Below are 24,600 nucleotides of genomic sequence, written 5' to 3' on the forward strand. Positions count from 1 at the left end.
CATCCTGTTAATGTAAATCTTTTTCCCCAGCATTAATGGAGCCTGCCCTTTGCAAGGCACGGAGTTATTCACAAGAAGTGCACTCTGCTACAAAGTGGAATATGTCCAGAATTGAAAAGGTTGTAAACAACTATTTATTCCACTTCCACTGCAGATCTAGAAGGTTCTGTCCAACAATAGAAACTAAGCCATATGTCAGACACACCCTGCTGCAGCCAGCATGGTTAGTGGCTAACACAGAGGCCCAGTATTTCTATCAGCATGAGTCCTGCTCAGCCTACTGCAGTGGGAAGGCAGCTCTTGCCTTGGCCTGTCCTGCTAGGCAGCCCATTTTTGGGCTGCTCCTGGCTGATGGCCAATCTTCTCAGAGTTTGGGATAGAGGGCATAAAGCAGAATTAGATCCTACTAAATTAGGGTCTATTTATGATTGCTGAATTAGATCAAAGGATAGCCAAGGTGAGATACCCCAGGTGCAGTGCTGCCAAGTCAAACAGGCTTTTGCCTTCTCAATAGTCTGATATGGACTCTGGGTCCATGGATGCTGCAGCTAATGTGGCTGGGAAAACCTGTAGGTGGGATGGGAAGACCCCATGGCACAAACTCTTGCCAATTGCATAGCAGTTTCTCCAGAGTAGGTAAAGCTCTGAGAAAGGACCCAAGTGGCATGAAACATCCCTAGAGATGAACCAGCACTGCCAAAAGGTGACCACATAAGTAAAAAATCCAAGTAAACACAGTGTTTATCCTCCCTCTGCTCACGCTGCCCACCCTGCCTGCAGACATCTCCATCCTCTTCCACACTCTTAGGCACCAGGACACAGCTGGGGTGCCCACGGCTCTCTGCTCTGCTCACCCCAGCACTCAATCAAAGTTGCCACTCTCAGCAGGGTTCTTGCAAGGTTTGAGGGCACACACAATGTCACTTGTGGATGACAAGTCAGAGATGTGCACTGCCTTCATGCAAGCCCTTCATTTGGTGTATAGGAGAGTGGGGACAGACAGATCCACAAGGACCTGTGGATCTGGACCCAATCCTGACTCTGACTTGAGGGAAGAGCATCAGCACTACTTTCCATAGGCTGTGGTATCCTGAGCTTTCCAGGGAGACCAGGTGACCCGGTGAAGAGATTTCTATTGCTTGGGAGAGACAAATTCACAGCCTGAGTCAGTGTATCAGCGAAATTATCTTCTTGCTGTAACATAAAGGTTAAACTGCAATAAAGTAGCCAAGGCATCAATTCAATGATAGGGATTCATAACGGCCATCCTTTTTTGCTTGAGTATTTTGGCCAAACTGCACAAACTTTCCAGTTTATACCAGCTAAACATGAAGGCCATGGTAACAGAGCAATGTGCTCTTTCAGTACTAAACCAGTATTGATAGATAGCTACATGTCCTGGCTACTTGCCAAGCCCAAATTAACCATCTGAGCTACTGCAATGGATGGCTAGAGGCAAAAATATAGCTGCCATCATGTCAATATTAGGACTGGTCTAAGGAGTTCATCACCAAACTATTACTCTTAGAAATACCCTCACATGGTGGAAAAATGTTTTCATTTAATTGGAACAAAGTTCTACTGGATGACCCTGGCATATTAGTATAATTGATTTTTTAATATCGGTGTAAGTATATAACCATTTTATTCTATTATTTCCCTATACCTTGGAAGTTCAGAACCAATGCCCTGATGTCAGCTCATATGGGGGAGTTCTGATCTGGAACATCATCTCTCCATCCCCAGGGATGTACTGGGGATTTCACATTGAGGAAGTTCAGTGTTTAATCCTACCATGTGCAACCTGCACACCTGCACTGACATGGTCAACAGAAGAGCAGGGAGGGACTTGTACGCATTTTCAATACCTGCTCTGAGAAGGAGTAAGGGATTAATGCCTAGGGATATGTATGCCAAAGACAGGAAAGGGTCGGAGAAAGCAACCTGATTCCTGCTCTCCTCTCTGTCCTCTGAATACCTCCTTCCCTGGAGTAAGAGAAGTAAACTAGGACTGAAGGGAGGTTTGGCTCGCCTGTGCTAGGAATTGGTGGAGCTTGGCCCCCAAGAAGCCCTCGTGCTTCAAGGAGAAGATCCACTCACATTTCTGATGAGTTTATCAAGACTCTAGTTAAATATGCAGCTGATCTTCAGAACCTGCTAAAAGCCCTCTGACTCGTGATTTAACATCAACTGTTTGCATGACTGGGATGCAGCTGGGAGATTTCTGGCCCTGTTGATTGTAAATGTGTGGTAGATCTTAGTGGGAGAAAGACTAAGAAATGCTGCTGCCCAGATTTCCTACTCCGTTGCTTTACAACTTCTGTGTCCTCTATAATAAGACTTAGCAAACAGGAATTAATAGTTTTATGGCCTTGAGCTAACCAAATGGCCCTGCAAGCAGCTCAGGGAAGCAGCAGCCAACTCAGCCTGTCACTGTGGTCGTTCCTTCCTGCTGGGGGGGATCAGCAGCTCCCTGATATACTTGGTCAGGACTGGGCTGGCCCATTCCCACGCTAAGTCCTAATCTCCTTTGACTGTCTCTCAGCTTGAATCAGAGCAGTGCTGCTCCCAGGCTCTCACCATGCCATCAATGGTGACTGCAGCAAACACTGTGGAGGAGTAAGGAGCCCACGCAACATCGGCTACAGCAGTGCCCAGGTCATAAACAAACATTGGAGTCCTATAAAAAAACACACAGAGAGAAGAATTCATTTAAACACGTCCCACTCTGGAAGTGTAACACTGAGCTAAGAACACTTGAATGTTGCAGAAGTGGGGTATTGCGTATTTCTCCATGTCAGGTAACAGCCATAGCCAAAGCAAAGCTGAGCACCAATACAAATGGGTCAAGATTTGATCTGCTGCAATTGGAAGAGAGGTAGCATGTTTCTTTCTTTCTTTCTGAAAGCATTTTGAAAGCTTCTTCCCAACACACACAGAAAGATGGAGTCTCTCTGGTTAATATTAATAATCATATGGGAAAAAATGATCTCCCTTCTCTGGACTCCTGACAACAACATTGAATATTAGAGCAGTATTGGCAACAGGAAATATGTGAGTCTGACTGATTTACAAGAAAATCAATTTCCTGATTGAAACCAGGCATTGCTTAACCACTAACCCCGAACTTCACTCCATATTTTAAAATGTTCCAATTTTTTTTTGCTTCTCTGGCTCTTAGGAGGTTTCTGGCCCCTGAGGCTAGAAGCCAGTCCCTGACATTTCTGTAGCAGTCCTCCGCCACAGTAGGTTCTGCCTGAAGGAAGCCAGGTCTAAAGTAAAGCAGCCAGGCTCTGTGCTGAGCTACACTGCTTTGCAAGTTCTTGGGGCAGCTGATGCTAAATCTTGTATCTCATACCTGAGGAGTACAAATCTGAGTACAAAACATTAAAAAGCAATTAGCATTATCAACACCTGGGAGGAAAACTGAGGCTGAGGTTTGAGCAGAGTCAACATGTGCAGCTGGCATGTCAAGCTGGACCTCCTCACCCAGCAGGACCTACTTGATGGTGTGATCCCAGATCTTGACTGTCCAGTCAGAGCTGCAGGAAATGAAGGCTTTCAAGTGGTAGGGACTCCAGCTGACTGAGTCCACAGCCATGTGATGGGCTTCATACACATCCAGAAACTGGCTTGAATAGTTTTTCGAACACTGCAATGGAAAGAACTACTCAGTAATCAGAGCTAGACCACCTGAAGCTTAAATTCCTGCAGAAAGATGCTTCTGAATACTCCTCCCAGGATCTTTTGGGCTGGCTGAGAAGAGGTGGCTGGTACCCAGAGGTGCTACAGAAAACCAATAATTTAACACATGCTGTTTCACCCCACTTGCAGGCAACATCCTGCTCCCCTCTGCAATGCACTGAGATAGGAATTAAAGTTATCTGGATTTAAACAGCCAGGCCCCAGAGACCATTTCTCCACTGTGGGAGCTACATTGCCTTCCTGCCAGCCCAGGCTCCTGCTGTTTCTCCTGTGTAAAAGGTTCACAAGAAAGGCAGGGGAGAACATTCCCTGTGCTGCTCAGGAGCACTGTGTGCTCACAGCACTGTGTGCTGCTCAGGAGCACAAATGCTCACAGCACTGTTTGCATTTGAAGTGTCAGAGTTAAAACCTCCATGACCAGTGCTCTCAGCACATGAATGTCCAACCAGACCCTTTGAGTCTAAGGACTTTGGAAACATGCTATAAGTCCTTTCCCTGCCACCACCCTGGACAGTCTGCCCCATCACATGATTCTGCAGCTCTTTCTGTTGTGCCACTAGTGACTTCCCCAAGGGGTGTGAGAACTGCAGAGGTTGACCAGGACTCAGGCATGTCCCCATCAGGCCAGGGGACCCCACTGAATGGCAGCCAACAGCAGCCTGTGAACTAGGCAATGCCAAAACACATTTGCAAAGGTCAGACCAGCAGCATTACAGCAGTGGGTGCTGCTGAATGGCAAAAGGTAGGATGTTTGCAAGAGCTGGAAGACATTTGGGACCCTTGGAAAAGTCACTTGGTGTGTGAGTTTATGAAGCAGGGAGAAATTACAATCTAATTGGCTGCAAGAGGACTTGATCCAGATCCTGTCAGTTCTGTGTACATGGAAATACTAGGTTATCCTCCCCAAACCTCCTCCCCTCCAAGCACATTAGAGGCTTCCTTCACTAGCAACAAGGATCACATTTCACAAGGAATGTCATTTTGTTGTGTTCTCACACACAAGCTGTATCCACACAGCAGCATGGAGTTGGTTTCAGGATTTTCTGTTGGTTTGCCTCAGTACTGTCATAACAATGACTTTTCAGCACCTTTCATTACTCCCACATCTGCCCAAGCAGCAAGACTGCTGAAGTGTTACATGACTTTAATTCTTGCAAACCGAAGATCTAACTAATCATAAGGCTTAACTGTTCATTACAAGTGACACTCTCTGGGTGCTCATACCTGTCCACTGGTGCTGGAATAAGGATGCTAAATCATTCCTACAGTAGCAGCTCCTACATCCCTGAGAGGCTTGTTGTGGTATGAAATGGAAACAAGAAAGCAGCTCATGTCCCACTGAGACTTAGTGACAGTGTCTATAGCTTGCTAGTAGTTTGTTGCATACTCTGAGTTGCTGTCCCTGCATTTAATTGAGAGTCAGGAATCTCCTTTAATGTCATGTTTCATAACGTTATTTCATAATTCTTAATGTTCAGCCATCAGGAAGATCAGTACTTGGCTTGTTTTGAAAGTCACTTTGCTGGAAACAGACAGAACAGGTCACAAGTAATTAACACAAGAGAGAAGCTGTTTTATCCATCTGTCCTTTCAAGTGTGTGGATTGAAGGTCCCTAATACCTGAGAACTTTGAAGAGTGAGATGTTAACCGGATTTGCCTCCAACAGAACTGTAATGCTCAGCACCCTGTTTTCAAAGGCTTATGGGGTGAGCCCTTGATCAGTGCAGCTCTCTGGGCTCTGGCACAGGAGATCCATCATGTCCTGGGATGTACTGATCCACAGCGCTGGGCAGTCCCCATGGCAGGAAAGACATCTGCATTTTTTTTTATGAAATCAGCACCAAAAAGGTTTCTGTAGGGCAGATTCCAGCCTGTGTCCCTTGTGAGAAATGAACCTTGCATGCCTGCTTTAGCCTGAAGGCATCCACTGTGCTCTGGCAGTGCCTGCCAGCCCCTCACCACATTCACCACAACTTTTATCATTGTCTCTGAGTGCAAGACGGGGCTGCTTTCTTCCCAAGATTTATTTTGAAGAAACACCGCAAACTTGAGAAAAAGCTCAGAAAAGAAGTATGACTTTAACGAATAAAAAGAGTTTCTGAGCTAACTAGAACTGCTGGTAAAGTCTTTCCCTACTATTCAGTTCAAGAACCCTACAGTTATTAGATATGTCAGGATGAAAAGAAAACCACTGGAATATGTGACACCCAAGTTCTGACAGGAGAGCTTTGAAGAGTATGACTAGATTCAGAGAGAAGGCATTTGTGCAGCCTGTCTGATCTTCTAGAGCACTGCTCCAATTTGCTGAGAGTGTTTTCCTCCTGCTTAAACGATGGTAGATGTGTTTGAATGGTAAATGGTATTTTTATGATGAGACAGAAAAGCAAAAATACATCTATGGCAATACAGGAAACCAGTCAAAGACAACTGTTGACAAGGCTACAAAACATGGGGGAGGAAAACAGGGAGGAAAGGAGAACTCTGAGGACAAAAAACTCACAAATAATCTTCATTACAGCACTTCAGTTTATGCTAGACGTTAGTCTGACACACAACTCTCCCACATACACAGTGAATGGATGGTTATTAGTGTCCTTATAAGGTAGAAGGTTTCTTCAGTTCACTCACAGGAACACTGAGAGTCTACAGAATACAGAAATCCAAAAAGCATCCTTTTCAGAGAAGGTTTGGATCTGGCAACAGAAAGACAATACTGCCCAACACTGGCACTCCCAGGCAGGTCAGGACATCCAGATGCTCTTCAGAAACCACTGACACAAACATACCCTATGCTGTGGTGGACAGGCTGTCACTAGCTACACCAGAGGGTCTCTCTGGTTTTAGTGAATGCTTGTACAGATCAGTAACAGAAATGCTAAGATTTGCAGAAGGGCTTACAAGTAGAAACTGAGATACATGAACACATCAGCAGAAACAACAGGAAACATTAAAAGAAGGAAACTGTGGTAATTGATGATGCCATCAGTCCAGGAGCTAGACAACCGGACAGAACACAGACAGAAGCTCCAAAGATAAGGTGAGAAGATGAGGAACAGAACTCAAGACATAAAATATTCGGACAAGGAAAGCAACTTTGCCTAAGACAAAGCAAAATTAACACTGAGGCAAATGATCTGTCTATTACTAAAGGGTCACTGGAAGTCAGAGCCTGTCCAGAAACCAGTTTGTCATCCTCATTGAGGGAAAATGCAAGAGATGTGATAAGGATTCAATAGCTAGCACCCTTTGTCATCTGTAATAATAATAATAATCCAGTCCTGAACACACAGATACAAATTTTCTGGCACATAGTATGAGAGAATGAGTGAAACTAGTTTTGTTTAAAATTAGAATAACCTTTTCTTTATTCAGTCTTGCACTAGGTTGTATTATATTCATTTGTTACGCTCTCAAGAAAACTGCCTAAGACTGAAAAAACCTCAAAACCTTTCTTACATGAGTAAATTCAAATCTTCTCACAATTTTTCTGTTGTAGGCCTGTTTACTGGAAGTAATTCTGATCAAAGACTTAAAGTCACAATGTTTCAACACCAATCTCAGAGACCATACTTTCTGATACCAAAGCTGAACAATTCCTAAACAGCAAATAAGATACACAAAAAAAGCATTCCGAATTGCATTACAGAATCACATTAATGCAGAAACAGTTTCTTCTCTACATAAAAGGACAATAGATAGGTCTGCGTGTAATTTAGATAATGATTTCTTGGCTTCAGAAACACTATTAACTAAGCCATTTCCAGAACTTCACCATAAGTGTTCTGCAGCTAAAAAATTAACACATTATCATGCTATTTGTGGGCATGCCTCGCCTCTTGGGAGATTAAAAAAAAAAGTTTCCCTGGAATTTTCCAATTTATTTAATCGATAATCTAAAATTCGGCCCATGTGGAGAGCAGCCCATGTTTGATCCCTGACTCAGACAGCATGTAAGGAGTCTGTCCCTCTCAGTCAACATGCAAGTGCAGCACAGAGATCTGAGCAGCTCACTCCTGCTCAGTGCAGCCACAGGACCCGGGAGCTGCTCAGGCTGCTGTGGGACTGTCCCTGCTCCCAGCATCCGAGTGGAGCAAGGCTGCAACAGGCAGTCCAAGGGTAGCTCCAGTACTGGGCTCAGATGTGCAGTGTTTCAATAAAGTATGTGATGAAGGTGAGTGGCAGTCCTTGAAAAATGCCTGGAGTGGCAGCTGACCCCAAACCTTTTGAAACTGCTTGTAGCAAACTCTTGGGGGATGCTAAGGTGGAATCACTCTTCCCCATGTTTTTTGTAGATGCACTGGAAGCCTGCTCATGCTAGATGCAACATTCCTCTTCCCCGTGTTAACCCTTACAATCTGACTGAAGATAGTCTCTTCCTGCCCATTGGAGCACCAGAGTTTTATAGAATCGTGCTGTACAATGTGACAATGTTCACTTATCCCTGAGGCTCACCAATGCAAGAATGTTGCTTACTAGTAACACTGACAACGAATGGGGAGATCCTATGTAACAGTATCTTTCTACATTTGTGCACTCAAGACCTGCTAAACTATCTGCATGGCTTCATGGTTGGGATGAGTTATGATAAAACTCTATCCTAGTTCTAGTTTCACCAAAGATTATCAAAGGCAGAAACACCTACAATTTTTTCAGTGCCAAATTCTCTCCTGTCCAGTGCTCCTCCATGATGAATTTCCTGTGTAACTCAGCCAAGACACCAACCCTGAATATTTCTCTGGATGGTCCCCACCTCCCACTGACATACACTGCCACACCCATCTACATCCATCACTCACCCAAGCACAGAGGACGTTAAAACATGGTTCCTTACAGCCTTTTGATCAGGACTAGACACAACAGTGCCCATCAATTTAGATACCCAGGGTAACAATTCCTGTGGGTGACCAGACAATTCAGAACATCTGCCCATGACTGTATGGATGTTTTGTGTCCTGAATGCATCAACAAAAAAACACTGCACCTACCCACTTGTCCACTGCCCAACAGCTCAGCTCCCACTCCTCCCACCTCCCTTCTGTACCTTGTCCAAAGCAAGTGAGCACTACGCAGAAATCCTCCCTAGATACTGCCTGGCAGAGGGAGAGATTTCAATCAGCATTGTCCCTCTGCAAGGGATACATATTTGTTAAGTACATCTTGGCTAAATGATTGATACTGATTTCAGAATATGATTTCCTTTGGGTCTTCATTCTGTTTCAGGTTCCTTTTGCAGGTGGGATATGGGGGAAGGAGTTTACATCATCCTCTAGGGATGGCTGGATGCATCTGTTCTGCATGTCAGCCTCCTGCTGATTGTCCACTCCCCAAGATCAAGGGCTGTGGCTACGGATTTAACAGAGGCCCAGAACCAGATCAAGGGAATGCTGCACAAATAACAGCTGTATTAGTAAAGAGCTACTGGCTGTATTTGCAAGGTTAAATGCAGCAGAACTCAAAACTTCCTATTTTTAACTCAATTTCTCAGGAAAACATGATGCCTGTGTCCTTCTGTGTGCTTGTCTCTCTTCATAAACAAATTTTGCCCTCACTGGCATTTTCAGCCAAAGCTGGCTGCACGTAGGATGTGGTAACATTTAGTTCTTACACATTCTGTGAAAAGCAATGGCCACAGAGTACAAAACATCTGGGCAGTGCCCCCAGTGTGGGAAGGGCAAGCACAGCTTGGCTGCTGCCCTCACCACATGGCTGGAGCTGGCTGAAAGCTCCTGCCTGGTGCTGGGAACCAAGGCACCAGGCTGCAGGAGGGCACTGGAAGGGAGGTAGCCAGCACTGCCTGCAGGAACCAAGGGTTGTAGTGTGGAGATGCGATCACTGAGCTGGCAACAGTGTGTTGTGGTCAGGAGGAGGAAGATTCGAGTATGTAGCAATGGACTGGAGATCAGAGAACAAGAAGAAAGTGGGACTGGGAAAAGGATCTGTAAAGATCTTAGATGTCTTTTCCAACCTAAATGATTCTATGTAATTGTGGAAGGGAAGGGCTGCAGGACACTGATCCATAGGAAATATGGCTTCATTAGCCTTACTGCTTTCAGGATAACAGGTCTAAAAAGCAAAAGAGCTGATATTTCTCCTGCCATTTCCCCATAGTCAAGAGGACAGAGGATCAATGCCTTTTAAGTTCTGCTCTTATCCTACTTAGCACTTCACTTGCACAGCTGCAATCTGCAAAGCATTTTCTGGGATGCAGTTTGCATGAAAAATGTTTCTGCAAAAAATTGGGTCTTAACTGGGTCTGTGCAGAGAGCTCCCTGCAACCCTATGCAGTGCTCGTCTGGTCTCAAGCTCGCCACGGGCATCCCAGGACAGGACCAGGCTCTGAAGCTGTACTTTGTTACCACCTGAGCAAACAGTTCAGAAGATGAGCCTAAAAGACACACATGGGTCAGGGGATGTAAAACAAAGGATAAAGAAATAATTCTTACCTTATAGATCTTTCCCTCTTCAGTACCAACAAGAAACAAATAATCTATCTTTTTGTGAAAATCAAAAGATGTCCCACAGCCTGTTAACAAAAGAAAGGTCTGTCACACAGAGAATTGTTTCAGCTGGCCAGCACATGCTCTCTGTCTATGGTAAACACACACCCCCTGCATTTTCAGAAGTCATTTCTTAGTCAGGAGCTCCTAAAAGAAATCAAAGCCACACCTTCTACTAAACTTTCCAAGCTGTGCCTATCCCCAAGACGTGCAAGGTGAAAAGCCAACACAAAGACATGGAAAAGGGAACTGAGGGAACCAAAATGGAGCTGGAAAACCAATTTAGCCTAGGATTCCTTTTGGTGAGAATTGAAAATGCCTGGTGCAAACATAAACATTGTGAGGATCTGGCCCACTTCCTATTGGGGAAGAACATATCTTTTCTACTTGTTTTGCAACCACAAAAATGTAAGTGGTTTACTACGCATAAAAGAGACCAGTGATGAAACACCCCATCATACTTTCATGTGCTCTTTTTGCCCTTTACTCAGAATCCATTTAGCAGGCTCAACTTCAGTAAAGCCAATAGCAAAGAATGTGATTCGGGAAGAAATCCTCCGCTAGTGACAGAAGGATCCTATTAAAGTCAAAAGCCCTGAATTGTGCAACATTGTGAACTATGTTTAAAACAGGTGTCAACCGCAAACAGGATGTGACTCATTGAGATTTTGTTGCTTCTGCTCCTGAGGCAGATGCATCATCATCCAAGAAAGCCAGTTCACATGCTGTAAAGAAAATTTCAGCAGGGTTCTTGAGCAGAAGATGGGATGTCTGTCAAGTGCCAGAGCTACCTGAGGCTGTCCCTACCAGCAGGGACAACCACAGCAACCATCACACAAGAAAGAGGAACAAGCAGACAAGGCTCAGAGGCACAGAGTTACAGAAACTTTCTGCACAGGCAGTTGTCTTATGCATTACATCTTTAATGTTAACAAAATGTAGTTCTCAAAGGAATTGTAATGGTAATTTCAACTCTCTTATACCATCTGCATTTTTAACAGTCGCGTAGATTATTAAATATTCACAACAAGTCCTTGAAAATCCATTTCCCAGTAACACTAACAAATAATCCCAAAGCCCCCGAGAGTTCTGCAGTGAACTGCTTTAGCTGGTTTCTTGCAACCTATGTGGCACTGCAAAGCTTCTCACAGACTAATCAGTGGTTACTAGCCTAGAAACACAGCAATTCTTAAATGCAGAGCAAGGCCCTCCTCCAAACACAGGTTCCATCTTCTCAGCCAAAAGCAGGTGTAGAGGGACGATAAGAGGATTCCTCAAGGACATCCTTGTGTAATTCAGGACCTCCAGAGCTGACTCATCCAATCCTATCTCAAATGCAGGATGATCAGGATGAGAGGATTCAGCCCAGAAAGACTGCACCGACTCCACTTTGTATGGAGGGAGCCTAACAAAGTAGCTCAAAGTAGATGCTGTGCTTTTACAGAGCCCAAACTTGATGAGGCTAGCTGGGTGAGCTGTGAACCCAGAAAAGGGCAGAGGCTGCTTTTCACCTTGATTTTGCCTGTCCATGTCAGTGTCTGACAGTAAGAACAAAACAGAGCTTTGACTTTTACAGGTAATGCCTGTGCCTTATCCACACAGAGATAGCCCAGTAAAATGGATGCTTTTTGAATAAATGTTCAGTTCATGTTTTTATGCAAGTAAAGGCAATATGTAACCAGAAAAACTTGACTCAGTTAGTAGCCATTTCTCCAGACAGACTTTGCCCTAGTACATGATGAAAGCAAGGAGGTGTAGCCCTCCTTTAGCTCCTTTCCATCTCAACACCCTGCTCCCGATTTAATTTCCCAGAATGACTGATTAGAGGTTTTGTGTCAGTAATTAATCAGCATGGCAAGGACTTGGGCTCTTACCAAGCATTTGCAGCTGCAGCCCCTCTGGCCCCTCCATCGTTGTTCCTGCTGACAGCTTGATGACATCCACGTGAACCAGCTCATTCTGCAGGCAGAGGAGATTCCACATGAATAGCATGCTTTGCAGCAACAATACAGAGACATTCAGTACTTTGAAATGGCAAATTTTATGGAGGAATTTTAAAAAGCTGTCCAGAAGTTGCTTAATGTTTCACATTTGGCAGCTTGCTAACATGCTGCTTTCCATAAAACCTTCAGGAAACCGATGCTTTGGTGAACTGGAACTGAGAGCCATTGGTATATTACCTCAACATGTGTACTTGACCTGGAAAATTTTGGGTTTTGGGGTCAATGTTTGTTAGTGGAGATTGACAAAGTCAGTTTAAAACATTGTGTTCAGTTAAATCACCCTGTGTGGTTTAAGATCTTCTTAATCTTCTTCTTAATATCTTCTTCTTATCCCCAGAGCAGCCTCAGTACCCAATACTCACAACTTCATGGGCTCTGAGATTCAAGATGCTTGCTTACATCTAGCAAGCAGCTTCCCCCAGGGGAAAAGTGCCCCATGTTTCTGCTCTCAGCAGAGCTCTAAAGAGCTCTCATGACGCTGCTGTGCAAGGTGGTGTATGAACAATGGGCCAAAAGGCTGTGCCCCAAAGAGTTTACAATTGAGGTGCGAGACAGAAAACAGATGAAAATAGACAATGTGGGTGAATACAAAGAATCTACCAGACTTAAAGATCCATTCTTAGACTAGCTTTGGGAGTTAAAATGCCACTGCAGAATGGAGTTGGTTGTGAATACAAGAACACTCTGGGGCTCCAGAAGTCTTTTACAATCCCAGCCATTCTGTGATTCTCTGATAATGTGATAAAAAAAACAAACAACTAATGATTAGTGAACAGTCTGGGCTGTGGACTGGATCTTCTAATGAATCTGCAAACTTTCTACTGAAGCATTGTGGGAACAAAACATAACTTCTCAGCTCGGTGAATTAAGCTGTAGTTGAAGCTTCTCTTAGCCCAGAGCAGGATTCAGGTGGGAAAAAGGGATTTTGCCTGGCAGAGTCAACCCCAGGAATTATCATGCTGGGGAATGTGGGAGAAGACCTTGTGAGCACCTCTTCAGTACTGCAGTTCAGAGGGGACAATGTTCTATAAGACATTTTTATCATATTCTGGGTGTACAAATTCACAGAAGGTTCAAGACAGGTCAAAACCTATTAAAGTAATGTACTTCCCTCTCACTAGTTCTCACTGCAGCACTCCCACACGCCCTGGCCTATTGAAGGCAGTAAATTGTTTTCTGAGAGAGCAGCAAGAAGCAGGACAGATTTGTGCAGATCTCCAGCTTAATGACTCTTCTTACAGTATGTTGGTCACAAGTCTGATTCAGTGGGTAAGGCAGTAGTGATGCTAAGAAAGAGGCCACACATGCTGGTGTAGGTGTGCAAGAAATGGAAAGAGCAGTGCCCAGAGCAACCAGGAGCAGAGCATATTCCACTGCACATCCAAACAGGAGTGCAGGTGGGCTGTTGGGAAAGCAGTCAGGACAAGCTGAGCAGGCACTTGCCCCTGCTCAGGCTCCCAGCTCTGCCTGCTCTCCAGAGAGCGTGTGCCCTGTCCAAGACATGAGTCTGGTCTGAAGAGCAGCTTTGGAGCTGCCTGCAGCTGGTCACGTTGATATACCCAATGTGCCAGGTGTGTGATCTGGGCAGGCCCAGAGGTGTGCTAGCACACTGTCTCTGTGTTCTGGTAAAAAGGCAAACCTCAAGAGACCTTCTTTCTAAGCACACAGCTTTCTGCAGCCTTCCTCTGACAATGACTCCTAGCACCTTCACCTGGCAGAGACCCCTGTGGACAGCTTCTGCAGCCCCTCTCCTTCACAAAGGACCCTGCTTATGCAGACTCCCCTGCTGTGCTGGTTTTATTTTGTACCCAGCTTCACAGCATGAAAAATGCTTCTGTTCCTGGGACTCTTTATCGCCAGAGCCATTCACATATTCCTCTGGGGAAAACAGCCTGCTGACAATTTGGTCTTCCTGGAATACTGAGCAATAATATGTTGCTTCTGCCTAACAATTGTGCACTTTGTAAGCATTAGTGAATCAGGCCTTACAGCTGCTGTTTTCCCCTTAGTTCTTATTAGCCTTAAGTGATGAAGGAAGCCCAGAGCTGCTCAGTAATTTAGCTGTAGGTCACACAGGAGGGGGTGAACTGCAACTACTAATCAAACACGGAATTGGTGAGCATCAGCCTGAGAAGCAGTGCCATACTGCTTCCCAAACAACTCTTTGAAGCAGCTGTGACATTTCTCCTTTTTGATAGGCAATGTGCGCACCCAAGGCGGGGGAGTGGAATTATCCAGTGGCAAAAGCTCTGCATCCTTCCTTGGTGTTTTACACCTTTAAGATGACCCAAGGCCAAGTCAAGATAGTCTAAGTACACAGAACTCATGTGGTTTTCAGTGAAATTTGTCCAAAGTGATTGTGCCCATTTCTAACAGGGACAACCATTATGGTCAAGGCATATCAACTGTCCCTAGCTAACATTTGACAACTCTTCTATGCAAATCTTCAGTGTGGTTTGCCAAATATTCAGCTGGAAGAAAGAATTAAATCATTCACTTTGTGCTCTCTCTCCAGCTTTGGAAGTGTCAAACAGCTACCAGTGTTTGAAGAAGCTTTATTTCTGGATAGTTCTGTCAAAAAGATTAACAAAGCAGTCTTTCATTTATTCCCTAGTTCCACTATGGTTTTGTAGAATAGAAGACCTCTGGAGTGTCTTCAGTTTTATTCTAAATGAAACCCAGAGAAAGCTCTTGTAAAACTGGAATTTAAGCAGATTGTCCATTTCTCCTTACTGGATGAAAAAAGCACAGATTATAACAAAACACTCTTTTCATCCTGTTCCTTGTTTTCCCTTTTGAATCTCTGTCTCCCCCAAAAATTGTCCTAAGCAGAGAGTACCTAAAATTTTGCTGCTTTCCATCACTGCCTAATAGATACATACTAGTTCCGGCAATTTCAGAAGTAATTTTACTTTAAAAGATCTTAAAATAGTCTTTTCACACGGGTATGGCCAAGTTCACTACAGTAATGCAAGGAATAATTAGCAATTACACTGTGTTAAGTGGATGCAGATCTTAGAAGCCCCTCCAAGGATGCTTAGAAAGAAATACCTATGTGTCCAAGGGACAGAAAAAACACTGTTTATGATGTGTAAACACAGTTAAGCACTGGTGCAAAAGACCCTCTACTGGGTGAGCTGCTATCAGAGTCCATCTGCAGACTCTTAGGTTGTCCCAGTTGTGGCCTTTCTCTGAGAAAGAGACTTCAGCCAGTGTTTCCTGCCTCCTAAGGGGACCATTCTGAGCACAGTCAGTTACTGGGGCTCAACTGGTAAGTGTACCCTGCCAAATCACCTCAGCTGGATGTGTTTGTCTGCAGGTATGTATTGCCCACTTCAACACAAACCTTTTGGGCATTCCTATTCAGGGGATAAAACAGGAGCTGAGTACTGGGACACTCTTAGTTTGTCCTTGTCTAGGGAGCTCGTTTAGGAGAAGGACTTGGGACACACTTGTGGAGGGATTTTTGGTTCTGAAGCTGCATGTATGAACTGGAAAAGTCTATTAAAAAAATAATTTCAAAATCTGTGTCATCTGCATGTTGCTTACACTGTTCATTAGGAGACGTTCCTGTTCCTGAACTGAACACGAGGCTAAGATTTACATATAACACCAGAAATTAATCCCTGCCATGGCAGCAAGGTCTAAAGATTTCAGAACAGGCAAGCCTTGATAGCTTGGTATAATAGATTGAAAAATGAGCATCCTAGGACGCAAAGAAATTTCTTCTTTTGTTGAGGAATAATAGGACAGCTGCTTCTAACTCATATTTAGGGCAATGCAATTATTTTGTAGAAAGAGATTTGAAATCTTCAAATGTAAAATGAAATAGCCAGCAATAAAAAACACATATTGGGATTGAAAGACATAAATCTAAGGGTCATTTTGGGACAGTAATTCTATGTTTCTATCAATATACTTCAATGTAATCCAAAAGGAAAAGAGAACAAAGGCAGGGCATGCAAACTAGTTAAAAAAAGGTTTATTGGGTGTGAGCTGGCAATGTCATGGCAGGGAGAAACCCTCTGTCTGTCTGATAGCATGGTGCCATCCTGCTGCAAATGCAAGCTTACTATGTACTACTCACTCTGTCCCACATGGGGAGAAATTTAAATTGACCCTCTCCCATTCCAAATTGCAATCTGTAGGGGAGCATTTTGGGGATGAGAATCTTGAAGCCTTGGAATGACGCAGATAATTTTCTGTTATACGCAGTTCTGTGTCTGATTGACCCTTCTGGGACAAAGAAAGTTTGAGAACAAGAACCAGTCTTGAATTCCTGCTGCTGCCAAGCAGGAAAATTATCTCTCATTTTCAGGCCCATGGAGTGCTACAGGTGCAGGCAGGATGAAGGTTAGGTCCTGAAAAGGAGTAGGCTGACCCTGCTTCATTTCAGAGTTTAACGTGGAGCCCCAGATCCAGCTGTGACTGCACCACCTGCTATTGCTAACATTTCAAACCTGGCTCATTAGAAATAAAAATAACACTAATGAATCACTGAACTTTTGAGGCAATTGGTTATAATTTGACTGGAAAAAGAAATTGCCACCCACTGTTTACCTTAACTAAAGTCCATGAAACAATCCGCCCATCTGAGGAGACAGAGAAGAAGTTGGCATTGTTTTCCATGTCATCCTTCTGCCACTTGACCTTAAAACAAGAAGAAACAAAAAGACAGTCGCAGTCAGCACAGGACATTCAGTATTAGCAGGACAGAGTCCCAGCAAGGTCTTCTGAAATCCTTCCTAAAGACCAGCTGGTTTGCTCCCCGGAGCCTTGCTGGTGTGAACACTTATTTCCACGAGCAGGTTTAGAACTGTCCTCAGCACTCCTGCCAGTCACTTTCCTGCAGGATGGTCCAGCAAGGGGTTAAAGCCCCTCCCCTGGAGACTCACAGCTACCGTAGCACTGCCATCAAGGATGGGTCTTGTGAGATGAATGAGCTATGCACTAGAGCTCTGCACCATCCCAGAGATCCCCAAGACACCTCCAAACACCACCAGTGGTGCCACACAAAGGTCTCCAAGCACAAGCCTTGCCCTTCACTTTTGACTAATTCCTCCAAGTGTGGTGCCATATGGTTTCCCTTCAGCCAGACAACCTCAAATTAGCTTTCTGTCCCTATGTGGGGTGCAAGCAAGCCCTTGCAAGCAACATGTGACATGGGTCCTTGGGGCACTTCTGTTTCAGGGAGATGAAAACTTCTCCATTAAAACTGAAATCCTCCCTACACCTTCAGAGCATCTGTCTGCCTGGTAAGGAGATTTGCCTTTTGACTGTGACAGCTCAGCAGGAGAGATTAGAACTCAGATAAATGGCTTACAGTTTAGAAGAGACATTTCAGTTACACCAAAAGCATTAAGAACGCTCGATTTTCAGATCTGGGAATTCAATCAGACTGAAGGGAAAAGAATGACTTGTCATTGGGTCTGTCAGCACACACTCCTGTTGGCATCTGTCAGTTCAGGATGGGGACAAGCACTTTAGAAGGTTCTGTGGAGCTTTTCAAAGGTATATCTGTTCCTGTGCAAGCAGTGGAGCAGATAAAGTTCCCTAAACATCAACCCATAAACATGATAAATGGGTATGATTATCCCAGAGCTTACCAAATACTCTATCCATGACCACATATGTAACTCGTACCTATTCCAGAAAACAAACAGCATTCTCAATACTTTAATTACACAGATTGGATATTCCTATGACAGTTCCTTGTGTAAAACTGTTAATTCTCTTTTGTAAAATTGTTTATACTGTGAAGTTCTGTGGAGCATGAAAATTAAGCAAGAGACTCAGCAAAGAGTAGTTAACCCTCCACTGAACAGGTTTCCTTCCTGTTCTGAGGAAGGAATAATAGAATGTAAAAGGAAGCCATCTGAGAATACATCACAATGGCACTTTCATGCCTATAAGACACAACTGAAGAACCTTGAGTGGCATATACCTTTGAACATGTTCGCACAAGTGAAATTGTAGAACTACTTCTGCTATCTGGCAGTAGAAGAATGGCATCATTCAATAGGACCCAGAACAAAATTATTAATGATTAAAAGGCAGGTTCAACAGGACAGCAATTGCCAAGGCTGACTCAATGTGCCCAAAATGTGCTGGGTATATCAATTCCAGGAAAATCTCCCTGGGATCATGAGCTACTGCTGACAGTGACAGCCACCAGCAGCTCCTTCAGATGAAGGAGTTGGTGTAGTGAGGAGTTTTAATTCAAGGTGAGAAATGCAGAGCCCAGGGTAACTGGTTACAAAAACATGTCCAATATGCTTCATACTGGGCACAGAAAAAGGGTCATGTTCTGAATCAAAAGACTTTTAAAATGTCACTCTAAAATTGTAAGTAAGATGTTTTTATGTGTATGTCCAACACAGTTCCCCTCTAACTCATATTCTTTCTCTTCAGTTTGCTTTCCCAAATATTTGAGAAAAACTTCTCAGCCCATCACACCAGTGGAAAATACAAGGATGAAGGTTCAGCAGCTGTAGTCCATCCCCACCATCCTGTGCAGACACAGCCTCTGAGTCCTGTTGTCTACACAGACATAAAGCGTTGCAGAAACCTTATCTGGAGGTGATCAACAGCACAAGAGCTATCATGAAGTCATGGGGGATTTTCCCAAGCTAATTCCTTCCAGCATTCCCAAAGCAAAGAGCTTTACCCCAGGGTTTGCCCATTCCACATGTCCTCTCTCTGACGGAGATCTATTCATGTTTTCTAATGTTAGTACTCAGTTAGGTGTTACTGCTACTTCTCTTCATCCAGTACATGGATAGGTGGAGTCACCAGCCCCAAAAAGCAAGTAGGCTGTTTTGCTTGGGGTACTCTTGCTCCTATATTCAAAGCAGTCAACAGTACTTGAGTTAGGTACATTTTGTACACAGCTTGTACACAGGGACATCAGGCTCTGCCCTCAAATGACTATTAGCAGCTCTCAGTGATGTTAGCTTGAATTTCAGAAACCAGAAATTGGCACTTAATACTTTCAATTTTCCTTCAACAACTCTGACACCTTAATTGTGTTTGTGATCTTTTTCCCCCTGATCTCTGAATCCCATAAATGCTTATTAGAGTAATTAGCCCTCATGACACTGCAATCAAATCGGGCATCTGCTCAGAACTGGCCTTTTCTCTGCTCCCAGAGGCTTGTCAACATGGCACAACCTCCTGTCATTAGCAGTATCCATGCTGTGAGGGGTGGAACATTTGAGGAACGAACCAGGCAACTGTCTGCACAGTGGCAAGAAGTTAATCTTCTCCCTGAAGCATGTGATAATCAACCAAGGATTTTGGCTGTGTGAAACAATTTAGAGCAAAAGTTCAATAATGATACAATAAGAGTAAAGAAGCAGATGAGGAAGGAAAGTGTGTGCACACAGCAGAGAGGAGACAACAAAATACAAAGCAGCAAGCATTTTCTGTCCCTGATCATGATGAGAACTGTAACAAAAGCAAGCCATTTTTTTTCAGTGATCTTTAACCTGACTATTTTTGTAGAGCAAAATCAGTGCGTGAAACTCATCACTACAAGAACAGCCTATCACTTTTGGTTTCTTAAAGCCCGTTTATTTGTAAAGAAGATGAGACTATTCAAAACCTTATTTATGTATAGAAAAATAAATATTAAGACCTGCATGTTCATTACTATGTACAGCAGGTTAGCAGGGCAATAATCCATTCATTTCTAGCAAGAGAATACTATCATTTTTATCTGTGGCAGCTGGTAATGGCTTCAGTCCAGCAGGAGATTAGACCATTTATCCAACCTGATTTGAAAACGCCCATGTTTCTGATGTCATTCCTATGAAAGAAATAATGCTTGATCCGTTTGCATGGGACACAGGCTGTTAGTCACTTGCCCTGACAGAATACAATTGGTCAAAATCACCCTGGCCACGAGGCTGACTGGAGTGTGGTGCAGGCATCAGCTACTGCAAACCAAGACCTGGCTTGCCCCTGCCTTGCTAAACTCAGGTGTGGGGTGCCACATACAATACATGCACATTGACTGATGAGCAATTCCTTCCCTTCCTATTAATTATCCTTCAGTGAATCCTTTGTCAGCACTGCAGCACCATGGCCCTCCTGACATGTGCCCTAAGTCAAATAAGGCAAAGTTTGGTCATTCAATGCCTGAAAAAGACTAGCAAAATCTGCCCCAGGTAGAAAAGAGGAAAGACAAGGGCATTATCAAATTCTCCCCAGGTCACCCTTACATGCACTGGCCAAGTAAGACACCCAGATGACTTTGGCATGCAAACACCTTCTTGGGCCACTGAGCAAAGTCCATGTCAATATGACCTGGGGATAAATTCTTTCCAGTGCAAACCTGGCTATCAGTACACTCCTAGGCAAAATCATCATGGCAATGCAGGGTTTGGAGGGACCCAAAAAGCATATCTGTTCTATGAGGCAAGATCAGACACTCCTCTGCCACTGGTGACAATTCACATAGGTTGCTCTCACAAGCCTCCAACAACAGGTACTCAACAACCTCCCTGTAGATACATCTGTGCTTAATTGCCCTTATACAGATTTCCTTTACCAAGAGTCAAGCCAATTACTCCTTACCATCTCCCCAGTGGATGCAAAGAACCATAGTTTATTCCTCTTTTCAGAACACTCTTCAAAAAGGCAAGAAAAGGTTGTGCCACTATTCCTTTCTCTTTTTTTCCCTCTTCAACTCAAATCAATTGCCTCAACTGTTGCTTCCAGGTCCTGCCTTCAGGACCAAGCTCTCACCATTCCTGTTCTTCCCCTTCAGCCTGGCTCTGCAGCTGCAAATATATGATACAGGGCCACCCTGAGGCAGGAGCTACAACCTCCTCTCTCTTATATTCTTGCTAATTAATTAGAATGACACATATCTTTGTGTAACAGTATTGCATTGCTGATCACTGGTGGTGATCTGCTATGCTTCCCCTCGGGCACCCTGCTGCCTAACCAGCCATCTCTTATTTCGTATCTGTGCATTTAATTTCCCCTCTCTAAATGTGGTATTTGCTCGTGTCTTTATTGAATTTCATCACATTGATTTTGGGCCTTTCTTCCAATTCATCAAGATAATTTTGAACATAATCATGTCCTGCAAAGTGCCTTGTCCTCCCAGGAGGGCTTCCCTATTCTGTAATTTGAGTTGTTAATGAAAGTATTGATCAAAAAACACCCAAAGTGACAGCTGGAGAGTCTCACTTGAAGCACCTTCAGAGTCTGACAGCGAGCTCTGTATAACTGCTCTTTGAGCACATTGCCTGAGCCACCTGAGCAGTCTCTTTATGGTGATTTTACCTAATTCATATTTCTCTACTTTGGTTATATGTATGTCACCTGTGTGAGCCTCAATCAAAAGCTTTAGTAAAGTCAAGATGGATAGAGGTGATAACCTCGACTGCCTCTCTCTTATTCATGAGGCCCATTTCTCTAGAAAAAAAGGAAAGAAATTACAGTGGCTTGATAATCTATTCTGGACAAATCCATGTCGGCTTCTCTGAATCACCTTATTATCTAGACATTTACCAACTGTGTTGCCATTTATTCAAGTGCTTTTCCAGTCTTTGAAATTGGTCTGACTAGTCAGTAGTTCTCTGGGACCAATCTTATCATTTTCCTCCAGACATTTTTCCACTCCTTCTGGCTCTTTGAGATTTTTCCTCCGTTCCCTGGCCATGCTTGTCCTACAGCCCAGAGTGAAACCTGATGCACTGCTGTGCTATTATCCACACTTTTTGAGGCCCTATAGCTGGCTTTGGATGCCTCTAGCTGGGTAAATTGTCCAGACACTGTTTCCTGGGCTCTGGTACTCTGTCAATGCCACAGTCCCTCCTTCATTCAAGGACAGGCCCTTCGAGGAAAGCACCTGCAGGAACCTTTTTCCCAGACACTGGCTCTACAGCATCCCAGAACAGTGTTTGGGGACTGATGACAGTAAACTATCATAATTCAGTCTGCCCATGTCACAGGTGTGTGAAAGGCTGTGAGTCCACAGGTGACAGCAGTGTGGTGCTTGCCCTCATCCATGCCCCAGAGTACACCCCAACCCTGCCTCTGAGTCAAGGTACTCACTCAGCTCAGACGTTGTAAATGGGCTTGCACATAAGCCCCAGCCTCTGCTAAAAATGCATTACAGATGTAGCCCAAAAACCCTCTGAAATGCATGTAATGGCTTGAAATTGCTCTGGCTATTTCTTTAAGTACTCTATGGTATTTTCAATCTGATCTTGCTGATGGGCAAGAGCTTGTCTCATTTAAATATTCTTTATTATGCGCTTTCCTTATTCTGACCTGTGCTTTTATGCTCTCGTTACATTAAGCACACTAAGCAGCCAGTCTCAGACATTTACTGTAAGATTAAACAACACAGCATCAAGTATTTCATCCTTATTCATACCACTCACTAGCAGCTGAAAGCTTGTTTTAGTAATGAGTCTATATTCTTCATTCCTTTAACTACTTATACACTTCCCAAATATTTTCCCATTCCCTTTTATGACCTAGGATAGCCACAGCTCACTTTGCACATTCACTTATTTTATTAATTTATGTTTGTGCTTCTCCCGAATACTCAGCTTCAGACACTTCTTTGTTTCTGTGCCTCAAGGGTTTCTTTGTAAGTCACTGTTGAGCTGTAGATGTAGCCTTACAGGCCTCTCTCAGAGACTCTGTAATTCTGCCCAGCCCTGCAGCTCAGGGATTTCACTTTTCTGCCTCCTTAGCTGAACAGAGCCAGAGACTCTTGTAGAGGTCCAGGTGTGCAGCACAGAAGCACAAGAGCTTCCCAGCCCCTCTGGGCTCTCCCAGCCACCCTCTTTTGCCCATACCTTAGTCACACAAGGTAAGCAGTGGGATTCAGACACTTCTCCTTACATTCACACTGGTTGAAGACTTTTGCTCAAGGGTTCCCACTGGCAAACATCTGCTGCTTGAGCAAGGGAATCAGCCCTCAGCTCTCCCTTGCTGTGCCTGATCTGGCAGCCAAGCACAGACACAAACCTACTGTCCAAACCACATTTCCTGTGTCAGTATGCACAAGCCTGGGCCAAAGCAAAGTGCCAGAAGTGCTCTGGGGCTCTCTCGAGGTGGACGAGCTGAACATGTGCTGCGATTTAGCAAGAGCACAAACTCTGATGGATGCAGTTTGGCTGCATCCATTGCACAATGCCCCAGCTGACAGATGAACACCATATGGACTATGGCAGACATAAAGTAAGACAGAAAAAACTCCAAGCAGGAATACCCATCTAAACCCAGATGTGTTAGTCCAGCTGTGGGCACCTTTGGTCTGTGTAGTGGGCACTTTCTCCATTTTACAGCTAGCCTGCATTTTAGTCTGCCTCAGCATCATGCTGAGGGCTCATGCTGAAGTGTTGATCTACAATAAATTGCTCCATAAGTCACATCTTTTGAAGCCAGATTTCCCCTGTGCTCTGGTACAAATATTCTCCTGGACTCCCTTACAGCAACCTCTGATTTGAACTAAGAAGCAGTTCTATTTCTTCACTCTGTCACCTCCAAATGTGTTTCTTGTTGGTTACTGACAGCAACTTTCAGGAAAACAGCATCCAAAACCATCAAGTTATTATCAGCAGAGTAGAAATCTTTCACATTCTTTTCCTGTCAATGACAAATCGCCATTTTTCTGTTTATTCTCCTCCCTGGGTCACTTATCTATTCTGTTTGCCAATGGATCTGCTGCTGTGAAAGTCTGCTTTGACACTCAGTTTATCCAGAGTTCACTGACTTTTTGTTTTGCTGGAGCAAATAGTTTGTCCCTCCTTGTTACTGAGACAAAGCAGTGTGTCTACAACAAAGTTCCCAAATGTCCTCCATCAAGGACATTGCCAGCTATTCTGCATTTGTTATCATGCTTGACACCGTAGGTAGGCCTTGACACCTCACAGAGGAACCTCTGCCAGCTACCACAAGTGAAACCAGGGCCAGGCACCCTGAGGAGTATAAGCAAAAAGCAAGGCTGCTCTCCTTCAATCAGCCACAAGAGACACCCCAAAATTACTCACTCAGCCATCTAGAAAGTATAGGATACCTCACTCTCAAACAAAGTAACTCCAGCATCACTTTTTCTCCATCAAGAGACAGTAAGAGCAGGATTTAGAGGAACAGGGCAGTGTCTGGAGCCTCCCTCCCCACAGTGCCAACTTGGACAGCAGTACAAGTTATCCTACATAGAGGTGGGAGGAAGGAAGATAGAAAGCTTCATTTCTCACCATGGGTATTTGGGACAAAGGCAAAAAAGTGATGTTAGTCCAGATGACTCATTTTGACTCAAGGCAATAGTGTAGATTTTAAAGAGTTGTGATAACTGAGTGCAGCCTGGTCAAAGGTCAAAGCAGCCCAGTCAGACCCCTTGGCAAAGTCTGTACTTGAAGAAAGA

General features: G+C 44.1%; 1 protein-coding gene across 3 annotated transcripts in view; it reads right to left on the reverse strand.

Annotated features, from left to right (window-relative positions):
• Positions 1-24,600, reverse strand: part of DNAI1 (dynein axonemal intermediate chain 1) — a 136,287-nt gene that overhangs the window by 39,013 nt on the left and 72,674 nt on the right. For 2 of the 3 annotated variants that reach the window (XM_085042522.1, XM_085042524.1), the window contains exons 14-18: positions 16,767-16,856; positions 12,078-12,162; positions 10,150-10,229; positions 3,504-3,652; positions 2,581-2,680 (exon numbers count right to left, since the gene is read on the reverse strand). In XM_085042522.1, coding sequence (XP_084898648.1) covers positions 2,581-2,680; positions 3,504-3,652; positions 10,150-10,229; positions 12,078-12,162; positions 16,767-16,856 — 504 coding nt within the window. The remainder of the gene's footprint in view (positions 1-2,580; positions 2,681-3,503; positions 3,653-10,149; positions 10,230-12,077; positions 12,163-16,766; positions 16,857-24,600) is intronic. The other variant, XM_085042523.1, reaches the window with a different exon arrangement.

This window comes from Lichenostomus cassidix, chromosome Z, assembly GCF_008360975.1.
Source record: "Lichenostomus cassidix isolate B80296 chromosome Z, HeHo_3.0, whole genome shotgun sequence".
Taxonomy (NCBI): Eukaryota; Metazoa; Chordata; class Aves; order Passeriformes; family Meliphagidae; genus Lichenostomus; species Lichenostomus cassidix.